This window comes from Pinus tabuliformis, chromosome 2_2 (genome assembly GCF_031772625.1).
Source record: "Pinus tabuliformis cultivar Carrire ecotype Pingquan chromosome 2_2, CPIR1, whole genome shotgun sequence".
NCBI classification, from domain to species: Eukaryota; Viridiplantae; Streptophyta; class Pinopsida; order Pinales; family Pinaceae; genus Pinus; species Pinus tabuliformis.
In genome coordinates this window covers 1,176,893,984-1,176,908,905 of record NC_142300.1, presented here as the reverse complement: position 1 = coordinate 1,176,908,905, position 14,922 = coordinate 1,176,893,984, and the positions used below count along the sequence as shown (strand labels likewise).

The following is a 14,922-nucleotide window of genomic DNA, read 5'->3' as shown; positions in this document are numbered from 1 at the left end:
AGTAACAATATGTTCAATTACAGGGGGGGTCTCACTAGGATGTTACACTTTTGATGTATCTAGGCCTTGGTGGAGGTGATATGTTGGCAATATCTACCTACATTATTGAATTGATAGGATATCTTGCTCAATCTCAACCTACCATGGGCCATTGAGTTTGAAAGTGATTTTAGGTTGTTTAAAACTATGTTTTTTTCTACCATGGGCCATTGAGTTTGAAACTACTTTTAGGTCATTAAAGCTATATTTTTTTTAGATATTGAAAGAAAAAAAAATATTGCATTGTTTAATGATGATGTTTCACATCATTTGTTTTGGTTTTATATTACACTAGTGTGTGCTAACCTTCTCTTGCATATTACTATCCAAACATGCAAGGTTCAACGAGAGATGGAGCATTGTCAACAACTTCTTTAATACTTGCATGGGCTTCCCTATACAATGTGTAGAGTACCTATTGTCCCTCCTAGTCCATTTCGCTCACTTGGATTACATGTCCCTTTGTCCTCACCTCAGTCACTTAGATCTAACCACAAAATCCAGTTATGTTAGCAACATGATAGATCCAAAAATCGGTCAATTGAGAATGTTAAGTGTATATACACACTGTACTAGTTAGTCCCTAACATAATGAGGGATGCTTTTCCACCTTTGTACTTATTATCTTGTAGTGCCCAAGCTCTTAAATACCATCTACGAGTGAATGAAACCTAAACCTAATAACTATTGACATCAATACACCCCACCTATGGGTAAATGAGAAAAAGCTACCAATAGTTACAATAAGCCTCCATTATTGATGTGCACCTGGTTCTTAAGCTTATTGTTTTAGGCACTAGCTGTTTTTTTATAATATTTTTCATTGTTTGTTTGAGTATTACTTATAAAGTCATTATGTTAGTTGATTTAACTTCAATCTATTGAGAAATTTTTTTCCAAATATGATCATTAAAATTATGCTATTACAACCTATCATTTTTAAAGAAAGCAAATCAATACATTTTTTTAATAAAATTTAAAATAAACTTTAGTTAAAATTATTATTAAATATAAATTCCATAAATTGTAATATAAGTATATTTTTCCAAAACACCTTACTTAAAACTATGAGATAACAACTAACCTACCTTTTCTCAAGAAAGCAAGCAAATATTTTATTTTTTAATAAAATTTAATTAAAAATATTATAAGATATAATTTTTCTTTTGCTAAAAACAACCTCTCAATATTTTAGCTTTTAATAAAATTTTAAATTAAAAATATTATACAATATAAATTCCATAAATTGTAATATAAAAATATCTGACTGTATTGTACATATATTACATTCTTAAATAAATAGTTGTGTTTATGCGATGCGATGCATCTTCTCAAAACAAATAGTTGTGTTTATGTGATAATGGATCTTCTCAAAATGGTATATGGTATTGTTGACCGTGGAGTGCGAATTCACATCATCATTCAAGCATTCGATTATTTCTGTTTAAAAATAAACAAGTTTACCAACTGAATAAAAGATACATAATAAGCATAAATATTTCAGAAATGCCATTCTCAGCTTCTTATTTTATAAGAAATCATCGAATTCACGGTGACCATAGAAATATCTTTCTGAGAAGTACAATTAATTTTTAGCAAATTTTGGGAACCGGTGATAGTTTGTGAACATCTTTGAGATTTGACACTGCTCATACTTCTGATCCAACTCCTTCGGTGCATGTTGTCTTAATATAATCGGCCAAACGTTGCAGGTTAACCGAAGAGGATCCTCCCTCACTTGCTGCTTGCCTTATCGTTTCTCTAATTTTTTCGCTCTTTCTCCTCATCTCTTCCCCTTCTTTGCTTCCCACCAGAGATTTGACAGCTCTTGCAATCTCTCCCCGCTCTATCACTCCATCGTCCCTACATGTCTCTAACCCTAATCCAATCTTCCACTGGTTAACCACAAGCATTCTATTGGTGTATTGATCATGCCCCTGTGGAAAAACCAACATGGGGACCCCCAAACTCAGGCTCTCCATTGTTGAATTCCAACCCCCGTGGGTGAAGAAACCCCCAACGGAAGGATGAGATAAAACTAATAATTGAGTACACCACGGAACCACCAGGCCTTGATTTTTCGTTTTCTCCAAAAAGCCCTCTGGTAGAACGTCGCCATCATCATCAAAACCTAACATACCTGGACGGACTACCCACAGGAAATTCTGCCCACTTTCCAATAAACCCATCGCTATCTCTTCCACTTGAGTTCTGGACATGCGAGCTACGCTTCCAAAGGAAACGTAGAGAACAGAGCATCTCGCCTTCGAATCCAACCACTGCGAACAATCTGTTTCGGCCCACAGACTTAGTGACGTGGAATTCACAGAAATCCGGTTATGCCTGCACTCGGCTTTGAGATAAACTGATGGAAGAAACGGACCGAGTGAGTAGATTGGAGCTGCAGTTTCTCGAACTGCATCGCTTGCTTCTCTTTCGAGTTCGTACACTGTATTTCCGATAATCCATTCTGCCTCGTCTAGCAAAGCGATCTGTTGCACAATATCTCTATAAAATTCACTAGACGTGTCTCCCGCCTGGATAATTGATGGCCGATCCTCAGGCTTCAATGGAGGAAGACCCGGAATATAATCAATAATCACTTTGGAATCTATAAAAATAAATACGTGTTCGTTAGATATCAAAACATCTAAATCTTTTTTTTTTCAGTTTAAAAAGGAGGAGAGCAGGGCACCTTCTTTCTTTGGCGGAATGTGACCGTTGGAAATAATTAGGGAGAGATGTTTATGGATGGCATAAACACTTACAGACTGCGGCCAGAAACAGACGAAAGGAACTTTAAATTTCTTGGCGAAGAGAGACGTCCAAAAAAGAAAGAAGCTGCCGATTATAAGCGAGAACAGGGGCTTGCCAGCTTCTGTATGCAGGTGATTTTGTATCAGATCTTCCGCAGAATCTCTCATTTTGTACATTACAAATGGGTAATATTCCGAAAAATTGGCTTGTCGGTCAAAATCCAGCGGTAGGCCGTCTGAAACCTGTGCGAAGTGAATGTTTGAATTCGGACCAACTGAAATCCCGTCGTGATAACTGCGGGCTTTCATCATTTTGGAATGATTGGATTCGATGTTGATGAAGGTAACATGAATGCCTTTGGAAGAAAGCATCTCAGAGAGTCGGATCAGTGGAGTTATGTGGCCCTGAACTGGGTATGGTATAACCAAAACATGGGGAGCCATAGTGAGTAGAAGATCACAATTTGCTCTTTGATTGTGAAATTAGCACTGGGAACCCCTCGGTGACGTAGTCTTAATAGAGTGCTTGAAGTTTGAAGAGTAGGCAGAAATATCTCTGAGAAAATATAAAAAGAAGTTTGAAGAGTAGGTTCACTTGTGGAAATGATATTTATAAAAAGATGTTTGAAGAGTAGGTTCACTTGTGGAAATGATATTTGTGTTTTTTTGTTTTAGTTTTAGTTTTTATGTTTTTCTTTTATTTGATAATTATTTTCTTTTTGAATTAATGGTTGTTATTTATAGTTATTATTGTGATTATGGAGATATTAGTCTAGAAACTATTGATTCTTATATTATAAATTGGAATTATAATCCAGATATATTGAAATCAATATGTTATATACCGTATATTATAGCTATTGTGATCAATAATAAATCAATGTGATTTATGGTGTGTGCAACTATTGTCCCTCTCACCACTCTCTTCAAATTTCTATCAATTTCAATATTACACCATAACTAGTTGCTATTTAAATTTTTTGTACCATCATCTAGGGGGTCATACTTAGATGATTTTGAATCAACAACGGCTATAAGTTCTTTTGTACCACTCATCTAGGGGTCATACTTAAGATGATTTTGAATCAATAACGACTATGTTTACATATTCAAATAGTGTTACCTCTTAACGTTATGTAATGTAATGCAACAGAGGGAAATAGGCTCTATGATGTGATGTAACAAAGGTTAACCCTCTGTGACGAAGTTATAATAGAATGCTTGAAGGAAGAGTAGGTGGGAAAAAGACAAAATCTGAAATCAAACACTATTGAGCTTTAATGCCTAAACCAACTCGAAGTCTAGTGTACTTATCGTTTATGATATCATTGCGTACGCAAATGAAGACCAGAGGCGATTTGGCACGTCTTTTCTGCACACCTTTTATTTGCTGTTATGAGATACGTCTTTTCTGCACACCTTTTATTTGCTCTTATGAGATAGGTATGGTAACACAGCAACCAATGTATACAATACAATGTTATAAGGTAATTAATTGGCCTCGGGATATGTTACTTATATGTTATTGGTTGGATTTACATAAGTAAATTATTTAAAAGATGACATATAGGGATGTGTAATATATGTTATTAGTTAAATTTAAGTAAGTATATTATTTTATTGATGAGTTATACTATATATTATTTGTTAAATTTAAACAAGTATGTTATTTCACTAATAACTTATATTATCACTGTAAATTAATTGCCTTATAGCATTGTATATATTAACTACCTAATAATAATATATGTGAAGAGTATTGGTACCCCGTGCATCTCCATGATTAACCTTCTACAATGCAGCTCCATGATTAAGCCTTCGATAGTGAATGAACTTGACGGTCAACAGAATGAAGAAAAAGTATGAGATGGAGGTTGTTGGGCCTTATTAGTCCCTGCCTCCAGCATAGCAGGGACTATTGCGATCGATCCGGCGTTGACCAGCTATTAAATCGCTTTGACCAAATAATATATTCCGTACATTTCAGGTTTAAACCAATGTTTTAAATAAAATGTTCTGCGCAACAAACTTTTATCCAATGTTTTTGTTTTGACCTCTTATTGCCGGCTCGACTGTATACTTTTCTCAAAACTTAGGATAAAGAGTTTGGGGCTCGACTGTGTACTTTTCTTAAAACTTAGGATAAACAGTTTGGCAGGCTCGACTCGAGGTATGGCTGTATATGGTAAGAGACACACATCAGATAACCATCATCGCTGTCGTTGCATGTACAGCTGCCATGACTTCTTCTACAACTACCACGGCTTTTTCCAAGTGTCCTAATGCATTGAAGTTCTGACCTTCAGAAGACTGGATAAATTGATTCTAGAGCAAACACACAGAAGCATGCTTCAAAAATTATGCGGAAGACTTTCATGAACTAACCTGCATCAAAGTTCTGAAGATGTACTTGTAATCTTTAGCAGACTAGATAAATTCATTCTGAAAACCTCGCCAAAGTCTGCAATGGCAGGAGTGGTAGCAATGGAGGAGTGGCAGAAATGGAGACTCCTTTCATCTGCACCTGCACCACAGAAGACAAGGTAAGCAAGGTAAGCAACACGAGAACCAGTGGCATAGTATGCTTCGACTGTTTCAGAATTATCCGGTTCACAATTTTTCTTTCGCTTGTTTCACAGTTTCAAAGAGTACAAAATTTGAAAGAGTAAGAGACTATTTGAGAGAAATCACTAGTGGGACAGAAAAGTCAAGAAATCACTAGTGGGACAAATCAAGAATTCAGGTTCATAAAATGAAAGTAGTTTTTCTTATCCAAGAAAATAAATATATATATATATATATATATATATATATATATATATATATATATATATATATATATATATATATATTTTGTTGTATGCAAGAAAATATTTTTGTTTTTCTTTTTTGGTTGTATGCACCTGTGCCCAACCACTGTTAATTACTGGTTTTCCAAGTTCATAAAATAAACCTCTATTAATTACTCGTTTTCTAGGTTCATAAAATAAAAGCGGTTTTTCTTATCCAAGAAAATAGAAAACTGTAATTTAAATTCAGTGTTCTGCTATTTTTCAAGTGGTGAGATTCAGGTTTCAATAAAGCTACTAACCCCATTGAATTCTCTTTGTAATAGTGATGGTTGAAGCCTCCCCGTTCTTGGATCTCTGAGCTGCAGCTTAATGCAGAGAAGCAATATGCTCACTGCAACCCCAAGACAATCATGCTCAAATTAATGGCAGAGCTTGTCATCTCTTCTCGTAACTTGTATGCCCATGCAAAATTAGGCACGGCTAAATTCCTAAACTAGTTTTTCGCAGAATCCAAATAATGAATGAGAACCTGGGACTTTCGCACAGGCAGGGGAGGCTCTTCTATTGCCTGTGCCATATATATTAGCTTGTATTATCAACTGTTCTTTAACAATGCCTACAATTATAACAGCCAACCGAATAGCCAAGGCTCGTCGGTGCAGATCTCAGCGCTGATTTAATTTTTGGAAAACACCCAAGTTCCCATCCCCTTTATCAAATTCTTGGGAGTTTCAATATAATGAATATTTTGAAAGTCTGGCTCCTTTGTAATCAGCACGCCCAACTCAGACATGCAGGCCTGTATTCTATCATCGCTTCCATACAAACTAGGATACCTCTGAATACACTTATCTTGCATAGTCTCCAACGCCTTTGCCAGAGGATAGCTAATGGAAAATCCGCCTCCCCATACTTGGATAGAACCCTCACCAGATTATCAGCAATAAAGACAGTATCATCATCCCCCATGACAAACCAATGTACATCAAGAAGACCCATTCTGAAAGTCTCAGACACAATGGGGGGAATTCTAATGGCAGATCTGTGTCCCTGCTTGTTGGTGTACTTCAAATGGGAGGTATTAGCTGATATTCTCCATGGGAGCAGGGAAGAATTGTCACCCTTGCCAGTTTTCATAGGCTTCTCTAACCAAATAAACCCCCTCATCTCTTTCGGCCTCCACCACAACTTTATGTATTCTTTTCTCTTGTCCCATAACCTAGCAGAGGTGGCAATCCCAAACACTATGTACTTCAAGTTGGTTCCTGTAGAATCAGGAATAGCTTGAAGCGCTTCCCTATGAATACCAGCCTCATCGGCATTGACAACTTTTGTAGTATTCTCCATGGCTAAAACTTCCACACTGTTACTAGTACTAGTACTAGAACTGTAGCATTTGTGCTTGCTCAAGAAAGAAGAATTAGTGCACTAGTAGAAAAAGCTGAAGTATTTTCCAGGTGCAGAAATGACTGTGCCATGTTTTGCTACCTGGGACAAGGAGCGAGCGGTGGCCCAGTGGCGACGGAAGTGGAGGAAGGAGTTCGAGTGAGGTTGTCACCACATAGAAAAAAAGACAAATCTCCTGCTGCTCTCGCTAGGTGGTTGTCTTCGTCCGAGGCATGAAGACAAGTTTCATTTAGTCTCTCACCACGTTTACTTGCCAAAACAGTTACCGACATTAGGCGCTTAAACTTTCGTCCTAAAACTTTAATTCCCGGAACAGCTGTCGACATTCACATAAACTTGATTTTTTTGCTTAAACTTTGGTCCTGAAACTTTAATGCCCAGCCCAGAACAGCTGTCGGCATTCACATAAACTTGATTTTTTTGCTTAAACTTTGTTCTTGAAACTTTAATGCCTAGAATAGCTGTGGGAATTCACATAAACTTGATTTTTTTGCTAATTATTTTATGAACGAACAATTTAGTATATGCAATTGTATTTCCATATAGATGACATAGAGTCTGTCACACAGGTGATATGTAGAGTCATTTCATCAATAATAATAGTCTTATGCATGATCCAGATTTAATTCATTCCTATATACTCTTAATAATGTGACAGTTAAATTTTGCAGTATGTGTCTATGTTACCGGAAACCAGACGATTGACACCATTCCTGGAAAAAAAGTACAAACACCAAATTGGATGGAAACATCATTTTCTATATCTGTTCCCAAATTGGACGGAAACATCATTTTCTATGCTCATGAATATTCCAAAAGAATCTCAGTTTTTCGCAATAAAATTACAAGTATGCCAAGGGAACTGAGATGCCCAAGATTGATCAGTCTAATCCTAACTGAAAGTGTAAAATTGGAACATGTTAAAATTACTTCCAAAGTCATTGTGGCAACTCAAAGAACTCGAGTTTCTCAACCCCGGCAGGGACTACCACTATGATAGTGGCTACCTTGTTTAGAAACACTCCCAATGGTCCTTTTCCTACGGAAAATTTGTAATTCACTTAGAAACATGAATTCATGAGACAATTCAACATACTTTCAATGGTGAAATATTTAATATAGATTCTTCCCAGAGTTTGTCGGATTGATTTAGTTTTACATTGGTGAAAATTAATACAGTTTAATCACTTGAAAGCAATGAAACTTGATATATATATATATATATATATATATATATATACAACTACATAACAAAATTACAATACCATCACATTGACTGACAAATGAAAATGAATATATTTTATTGCATGTCTTTATCAGATTTTCAGGATGCAACGACATTGGACTAAATTTGTGATAGTAAACTACATTAAAATCATCTAATTAAAAGTGACCATTACAATGGTTTCACATTTGAGATTGAAGGTGGAGGATTGAAGGGAGGTCAGAGAGAAGGAGAGCTAGGGTTTGCAATAGGAGATAAGTGTTGGGCACCATGGAGGGGAGTAAGGGGGGAGTTCCACTCCCTCCTACAGTCAAGCAGTCTCCAATCAAAGCAAGAAATCTCTAGAGGCTAAAACATGTATTTTAGGTGGAGGGAAACAGAACAACAGAGGCACACAGGAACAGGAAGATAAGCGAGAAGAAGTCAGAAGAGAAAAAAGAATAGAACAAGATAACCAGAAGGCAGAAGATAGAAATCAAACAGGACCGTGTAAGCCTAGGATGACTATCACACCGAGAGTGGTGTTAAGTGATCCAGCACTACAGGCGCATAGGGAACACATGGCAACATACACAGTCATTTGTAAATTTATGGGGTTATGGCCCACGAAGAGAGCTTTACAGGCATGGATAAAGAATCACTAGAAACCAGGGAAGATTTTAAGAACCCCCCCTAAATTTATAAATATAATAAATGGGTGAATCTCCATGGTATATAGGAAAAATGGAAGGCGATTTTATCAATAGTATAATATGTATATATAATTTTTTGGTAAATCTCTCACCGGGCATGGCGAATATTTTACTCAATTATAAAATCTTGTCAGATCTTGGCGAGTCTTTCACTAAATAATAAAACTTTGTAAAGTCCTAGTGAATCTTAGAATAGGCTATATGCTAGTTTAATTCCCCCATTTAAATAGGCTACATTCCAGGTGAATACCATGGGTCAATACCATGCGCCATTTTTATTTTTATTAGAATATTTTACTCAATTATAAAATCTTGTAAGATCTTGGCGAGTCTTTCACTAAATAATAAAACTTTGTAAAGTCCTAGTGAATCTTAGCATAGGCTACATGTTGGTTTAGTTCCCCCATTTAAATAGGCTACATTCCACGTGAATACCATGGGTCAATACCATGTGCCATTTTGGTGAATACCATGGGTCAATACCATGTGCCATTTTTATTTTTATTAATTCTAATAGTAGGGTTAATAATGGTTTTTTGCATGGTATTAATAACAATCTAGTCCATGGTATTTGTCCCATTGTATTTTGGCCATAGGTTTCACCTAAATATAACCCATTTTTTGAGTGTTCGTAAATATAAGGTGACTTATGGAGTAAATATAAAAAAATGTTTTATTTGTTTACCATACCTCTCGTTTATTTATATTTTTTATTAATTTACCATACCTCTTTTACAAATATGGTATTTGGCCCATAAGATTCACTTAAATAAAACCTCTTTCTTGAGCCTTCATAAATAGAACGAGGGTTATGGACTAAATATAAAAAGAAGTTTTATTTATTTACGATACGTCTAGTTTATTTATATTTTTATTTATTTACCATACCTTTTGAGTAAGTATAAAAAGACGTTTTATTTATTTACCATACCTCCACTTTACTTATAGTTTTATTTGTTTACACCCTTACATGTATATAAGGTGACTTATGGAGTAAATATAAAAAATGTTTTATTTATTTACCATAGCTCTCATTTATTTATATTTTTATTAATTTACCATACCTCTTTTATAAATATGGTATTTGGCCCATAGGATTCACTTAAATAAAAACTATTCTTGAAAATGAGCGAATGGATTCACTTAAATAAAACCTATTCTTGAAAATGGGCGAATGGAAGGTTGTAAGTCCTAATTTCAAGGGCTAAATTTACCTTTTTTACCCTCTCCCTTAAAATAAGGTGGGCTATTTGAGGTGATTTGTAAAAATGTACTATGATACAAAATATTCGCCCACTAAAAATTTAAAACCCCTTAATTTCGCCAAAGGGCGAACATTCACCCCTAAAATTATCCTTGCTAGAAACGTAAAGGGGGTATAGACCTACACCTAGGTTCAAAGGGTTTCTTCAATGTGGTCTTCAATAACATTGAGGATAAAGACAAGGTGTTTGAAGGAGGGCCCTACTTCTATGCTGCGGCGGGCCTCTATATGCAGCCTTGGGTGATGAATTTTGTCCCGGAGCATGAGACATTCACCTCGGTCCCAGTTTGGGTAAGACTTTACTCCTTACCTTTGGATTATTGGCAACCAGAATCATTAACAGCAATAGGAAACAAACTAGGGCACTTTGTAAAAATATCAGAGGCCACTAGGTGGGGAAAGTACACATCCTTTGCCCGTATATGCGTAGAGATGGATCTCTCGGGAGCTCTACCGGATGAAGTCATCCTGGAAGTTTTAGATGAAGAATGGGTACAAGCGGTGGATTATGAGCATGTTCCTTTTAGATGTCGCAGATGCCATGAACATGGGCATCTATTCAGGGACTGCCCCTTAAACAAAATGGAAAGCAAAACTAAAGCTACCTCAGGGAAAGAAACCAATAGCTTTAACAAAGTGGAAAATAGAGGCAAAGGAGGGAAAAAGTATAAAAAAAAACAATGAGGAAAAGCAGATAAATCAGAATAGGTACAAGGTTCTAGAAGAAGATGAGGAGCTAGATAAAACAAATCAAACTATGGAGGGCAGCCCTGGAGAGAAGGATAAGGAAGAAAGCATGGAGGATAACCATAACAACACCCAACAAAAGGAGGATCTGTTGAATACCATGGACCTCGATAGGGACCAAGAGATGACCCCGAGCGAGGTGGAAACAGAGGATCATGAACTACAGGATATTCTTGATAGGGAGCATCTAGATCTGGAAAAGTTCCTAGGGCAGGGAAACACCATAGGAATGGACTCGCTACCACAAGAGGAGTTCAATAAAGTGCAACAACTGTTTCTATGGAGAACTCATGCAAAAGGATTGGGAGTCAAAATAAACCATGATAGTTAGGATAACGAAGGGGTAACAACTTTGAAGGCCACATCGAGACTAGCTCCTCGGAACCCAGGCAGGAAAAGGGGTAGGAAAAAACAAAATGAGTTGCTGATAGAATGTGGAAACATAATGATAGATTCAGGTAAGATTAAAGATCTACCTAGTTACTCATTTACAAATCTTTCTTAATGAAGCTCACAACATCGAATATAAGGGGTCTAGGGAGTAAAAGAAAACAAAGGAATCTTAGCAACAAAATGAAAGAAGAAAAACCAGATATGATTTTCATCCAGGAAACAAAATGTTCGGTAGAAAAAATAAGGGAAATTCACAGCAAATGGCTAAGTAGGTATGAATATCTAGAAGTCAAAGCAGACAAAACAGTTGGGGATATAATCATGCTTTGGAACCCTTAGAAACTAGGTATCTTAGATGCTGAAGCATCTAGGAACTACTTATCATTGGTTATTCAACCGTTGGGTGATAAGGAAGTTTATTTAATCACAAATGTTTATAGCCTATAGAAGCCTAAAGGCAAGCTTAGATTGCTTACTTCACTCGAGGATTTAAGAGACAGACACTTTGGTGTCCCATGGATTCTGGTAAGGGACTTTAACATGATCAGGTCCCTGTCAGAAAAAATAGGTGGAACCAGATCACTAGGCAGATAGTCCATAGCATTTCATAATTTTATAAACAATATGAGTTTAGTGGATATAGAGATAAGAAATGGCATCTTTACATGGAATAACAAAAGGGTAGGACAGTCTCAGGTAGCATCAAAGCCTGACAAATTCATTCTCTCGGAGGACCTTATCCTCACAGGCCTGGAAATGTCAGCAATGATACTCCCTTTTGATGGTTCAGATCATTGGCCTATGCAACTTGAAGCGTCCTATATAGGCACTCCAAAAAACAAACCTTTCAGGTTTGAAAATATCTGGCTCACCCATCCGGAATTTAACAGCAATATAGAAAAATGGTGGAAAGAGGATATATAGGTTCAGGGGAAGAAAATGTTCCTCCTGCATAAGAGATTGAAACATGTCAAAATCAGGCTCAAAGATTGGAATAAGAATGAGTTTGGCAATATTTTTGAAGCCAAAAAAGCAATGGAAAGGAAGCTATAGGAAATTAATCAGATCCTCATAACTAATGGCTTCAACGAAGGAAGTAAGGAACGAGCCAAAAACCATCAACAGGAATGGGAAGAATTGTGCAAACAAGAGGAAATATTCTGGAAACAAAAATCAAGGGTACAATGGTTAAAAGAAGGGGAAAGGAACACAAGGTTTTTTCATAAATCAACCATGGATCACAAGTCCCATAACAGGATCTCAAAAATCAAAGATCAACATGGAAATCAACTAAATACCCACAAAGATATAGAAGCAGCTCTAGTTCAACATTTCCAGGGCATAGCAGAGAAACCTCTCTTAGACAGATCACAATTCATTAATGACTTCACTAAGCACATTCCTAAGCTTGTGACAAGAGATGATAACTACAATCTAAACAGGCCTGTGAATGAAGAGGAGGTTAGCAAAGTTATCAAAGAAATGCAAAATGGTAAGGCGCCAGGTCCGGATGGTTTCAATGTGGACTTCTTTAAAGCATGTTGGGGCATAGTCAAGCAGGATATCCTTGATGTGGTGGAGGATTCCAAGAAAAACAGAACTGTTTTGAAAGCGCTCAACACATCTTTCTTATCCTTAATACCAAAACAGGATAATGCTATGACACCAGACAGATTCAGGCCTATAGCATTATGCAATGTGGTGTATAAAATTATATCCAAAATAATTGCAAACAGGCTTAAACCCCTTCTACCAACCCTTGTTTCTGAGGAGCAAACCGGGTATGTGGAAGGTAGACAAATTCTCAACAATATCATACAAGCTCATGAGGTGGTTCACTCTCTTATAAGCAATAGGCAAGCAGGTATGATCATGCAACTTGACCTTGAAAAGGCTTATGATAAGCTAAATTGGGCCTACATAAGGAAAGTCCTTTTAGCTTATGGTTTTGACCATAACTGGGTAAGATGGGTAATGGCCCTTGTCACTTCCTCTAGTTTTTCAATCCTGTTAAATGGTTCACCATCCAAGACCTTTAATCCTTCGAGAGGTCTCAGGCAAGGAGATCCCCTCTCTCCCTTCCTCTTCATACTCATGATGGAAGGACTAGGCCTAGCTATCAAAGCTGCCAAAGCAGAAGGAAAAATCCAGGGACTCAGATTAACCAGGAATGGTAATGCTTTAACCCATCAACAGTTTGTGGATGACACTATGCTATAGGGCATACCTACAGTCAAGGAAGCTCTAGCCTACAAACAAATCCTGAAAGACTTTGCAATGGCGGTAGGCACAGAGGTAAGCCTCTCCAAATCAAAGATTTTCTTTTTCAACACTAATATTGCTATTCAAAGAAATATATCCAGAATTCTTGGCTTCCAAAGAGAAATGCTACCTTCCAAATATTTGGGAGTTCCGCTAACAGACAAACCTCTGAGCAAGACAATCTGGGAGCCGGTGATTAATAAGCTGCAGGACAAAACACGGAAATGGACAAGTAGGTCTCTGAACTTAGCAGGACGGCTAGTGCTCACAAAAGTTGTACTTCAAACTATACCCATCTTTTTGTTTTCAGCCCTTCCAGCCCCTAAAGGAGTCTTGCAAATATGCAGAAATATCCAAAGAGATTTTCTTTGGGGTAAAGGTGAAGAGAAGAAAAAATGGGCCTTGGTAGCCTGGGAAAAGATCTGCAAACCTAAATCACATGGAGGTTTGGGACTGGATGATCCTGAAGTACTAATCAAAGTTTTGGGGGCAAAATTATGGTGGAGATGGATAAAAGACTCAGCTTCCCCTTGGGCACAAATTTGGAAACAGAAATATGCAAACAATTGGCAAGATAGGGATCACATTAGAATGTCTGGGATTATCAAAGGCTCCCACATCTGGAATAAAGCTTGGGAAAACAAAACCATTGTTCAGAAACACAGTTTCTGGGAAATAAGAGATGGAAACCTTGCCTGGTTTTGGGAAGATAAGTGGCAACAGGAACCTAAGTTGTCAAGAGAAGAATTGGCATATCTAAAGAATGATACGGACAACAAAGGGTTACTCAAAGTAAATGAATTTTGGGATCAAGCAAACAGTGGAGGAAAATGGAGGATATGGAAGAAACTGGTTTATAGGTAATACTCCCCCTTGAAGGCATTGGCAGAAGCTCTAACAGCCATCCTGGAACAAAGGAAGATCCCGGTATCAGAAGATTCTGACCAGCTAAGATGGGGTAATAACAATGAAGGCACCTTTAACCTTAAAGAGGCTAAACGTATAGCCCTTGGGCTTGACTTCACAAACCCTGATCAGGTTTGGAAGGACCTATGGCAGAACCAAGGCTGGATGAAGATCAAACTATTCATGTGGCTTGTGCAACATAAGAAAATTCTCACCTGGGACAACCTACAGAAAAGAGGGGTTTCAGGTCCTTCCAAGTGCCAGCTATGTGAATCACAAGAAGAAACTATGGAGCATCTTCTCAACCTCTGCCCTTTTACTGCCACATTGTGGAGTGGGATTTATTCAATATTCAAAAAAACAGATAGGGACATGGGCAGCATAACCAGCACCTTAAAGAAATGGAGGAAAAAATTCTCTGATTATGAAACAGTCGACA

The 14,922-nt window shown here is 37.1% G+C and overlaps 1 protein-coding gene and 1 pseudogene across 1 annotated transcript; both read right to left on the bottom strand.

The window, feature by feature from the left end:
• Positions 1-1,548: 1,548 nt before the first annotated feature.
• Positions 1,549-3,303, bottom strand: LOC149197669 (UDP-glycosyltransferase 86A1-like). The gene is made up of 2 exons (XM_089403959.1): positions 2,735-3,303; positions 1,549-2,650 (listed from the first exon to the last, which is right to left on the bottom strand). Exons 1-2 carry the CDS (start codon positions 3,237-3,239, stop codon positions 1,689-1,691), a joined length of 1,467 nt encoding a protein of 488 aa, XP_089260085.1. The 5' UTR covers positions 3,240-3,303; the 3' UTR covers positions 1,549-1,688.
• A 2,960-nt stretch (positions 3,304-6,263) lies between these two features.
• LOC149197668 (uncharacterized) lies at positions 6,264-6,934 on the bottom strand (annotated as a pseudogene).
• Between the last annotated feature and the right edge of the window lie 7,988 nt (positions 6,935-14,922).

Coding starts and splice junctions, on each gene's coding strand:
- LOC149197669 (XM_089403959.1), bottom strand. CDS start 3,239: ATGGCTCCCCATGTTTTGGTTATACCATACCCAGTTCAGGGCCACATA. Junction 2,651..2,734: donor CATTCCGCCAAAGAAAGAAG/GTGCCCTGCTCT, acceptor TTATTTTTATAG/ATTCCAAAGTGATTATTGAT.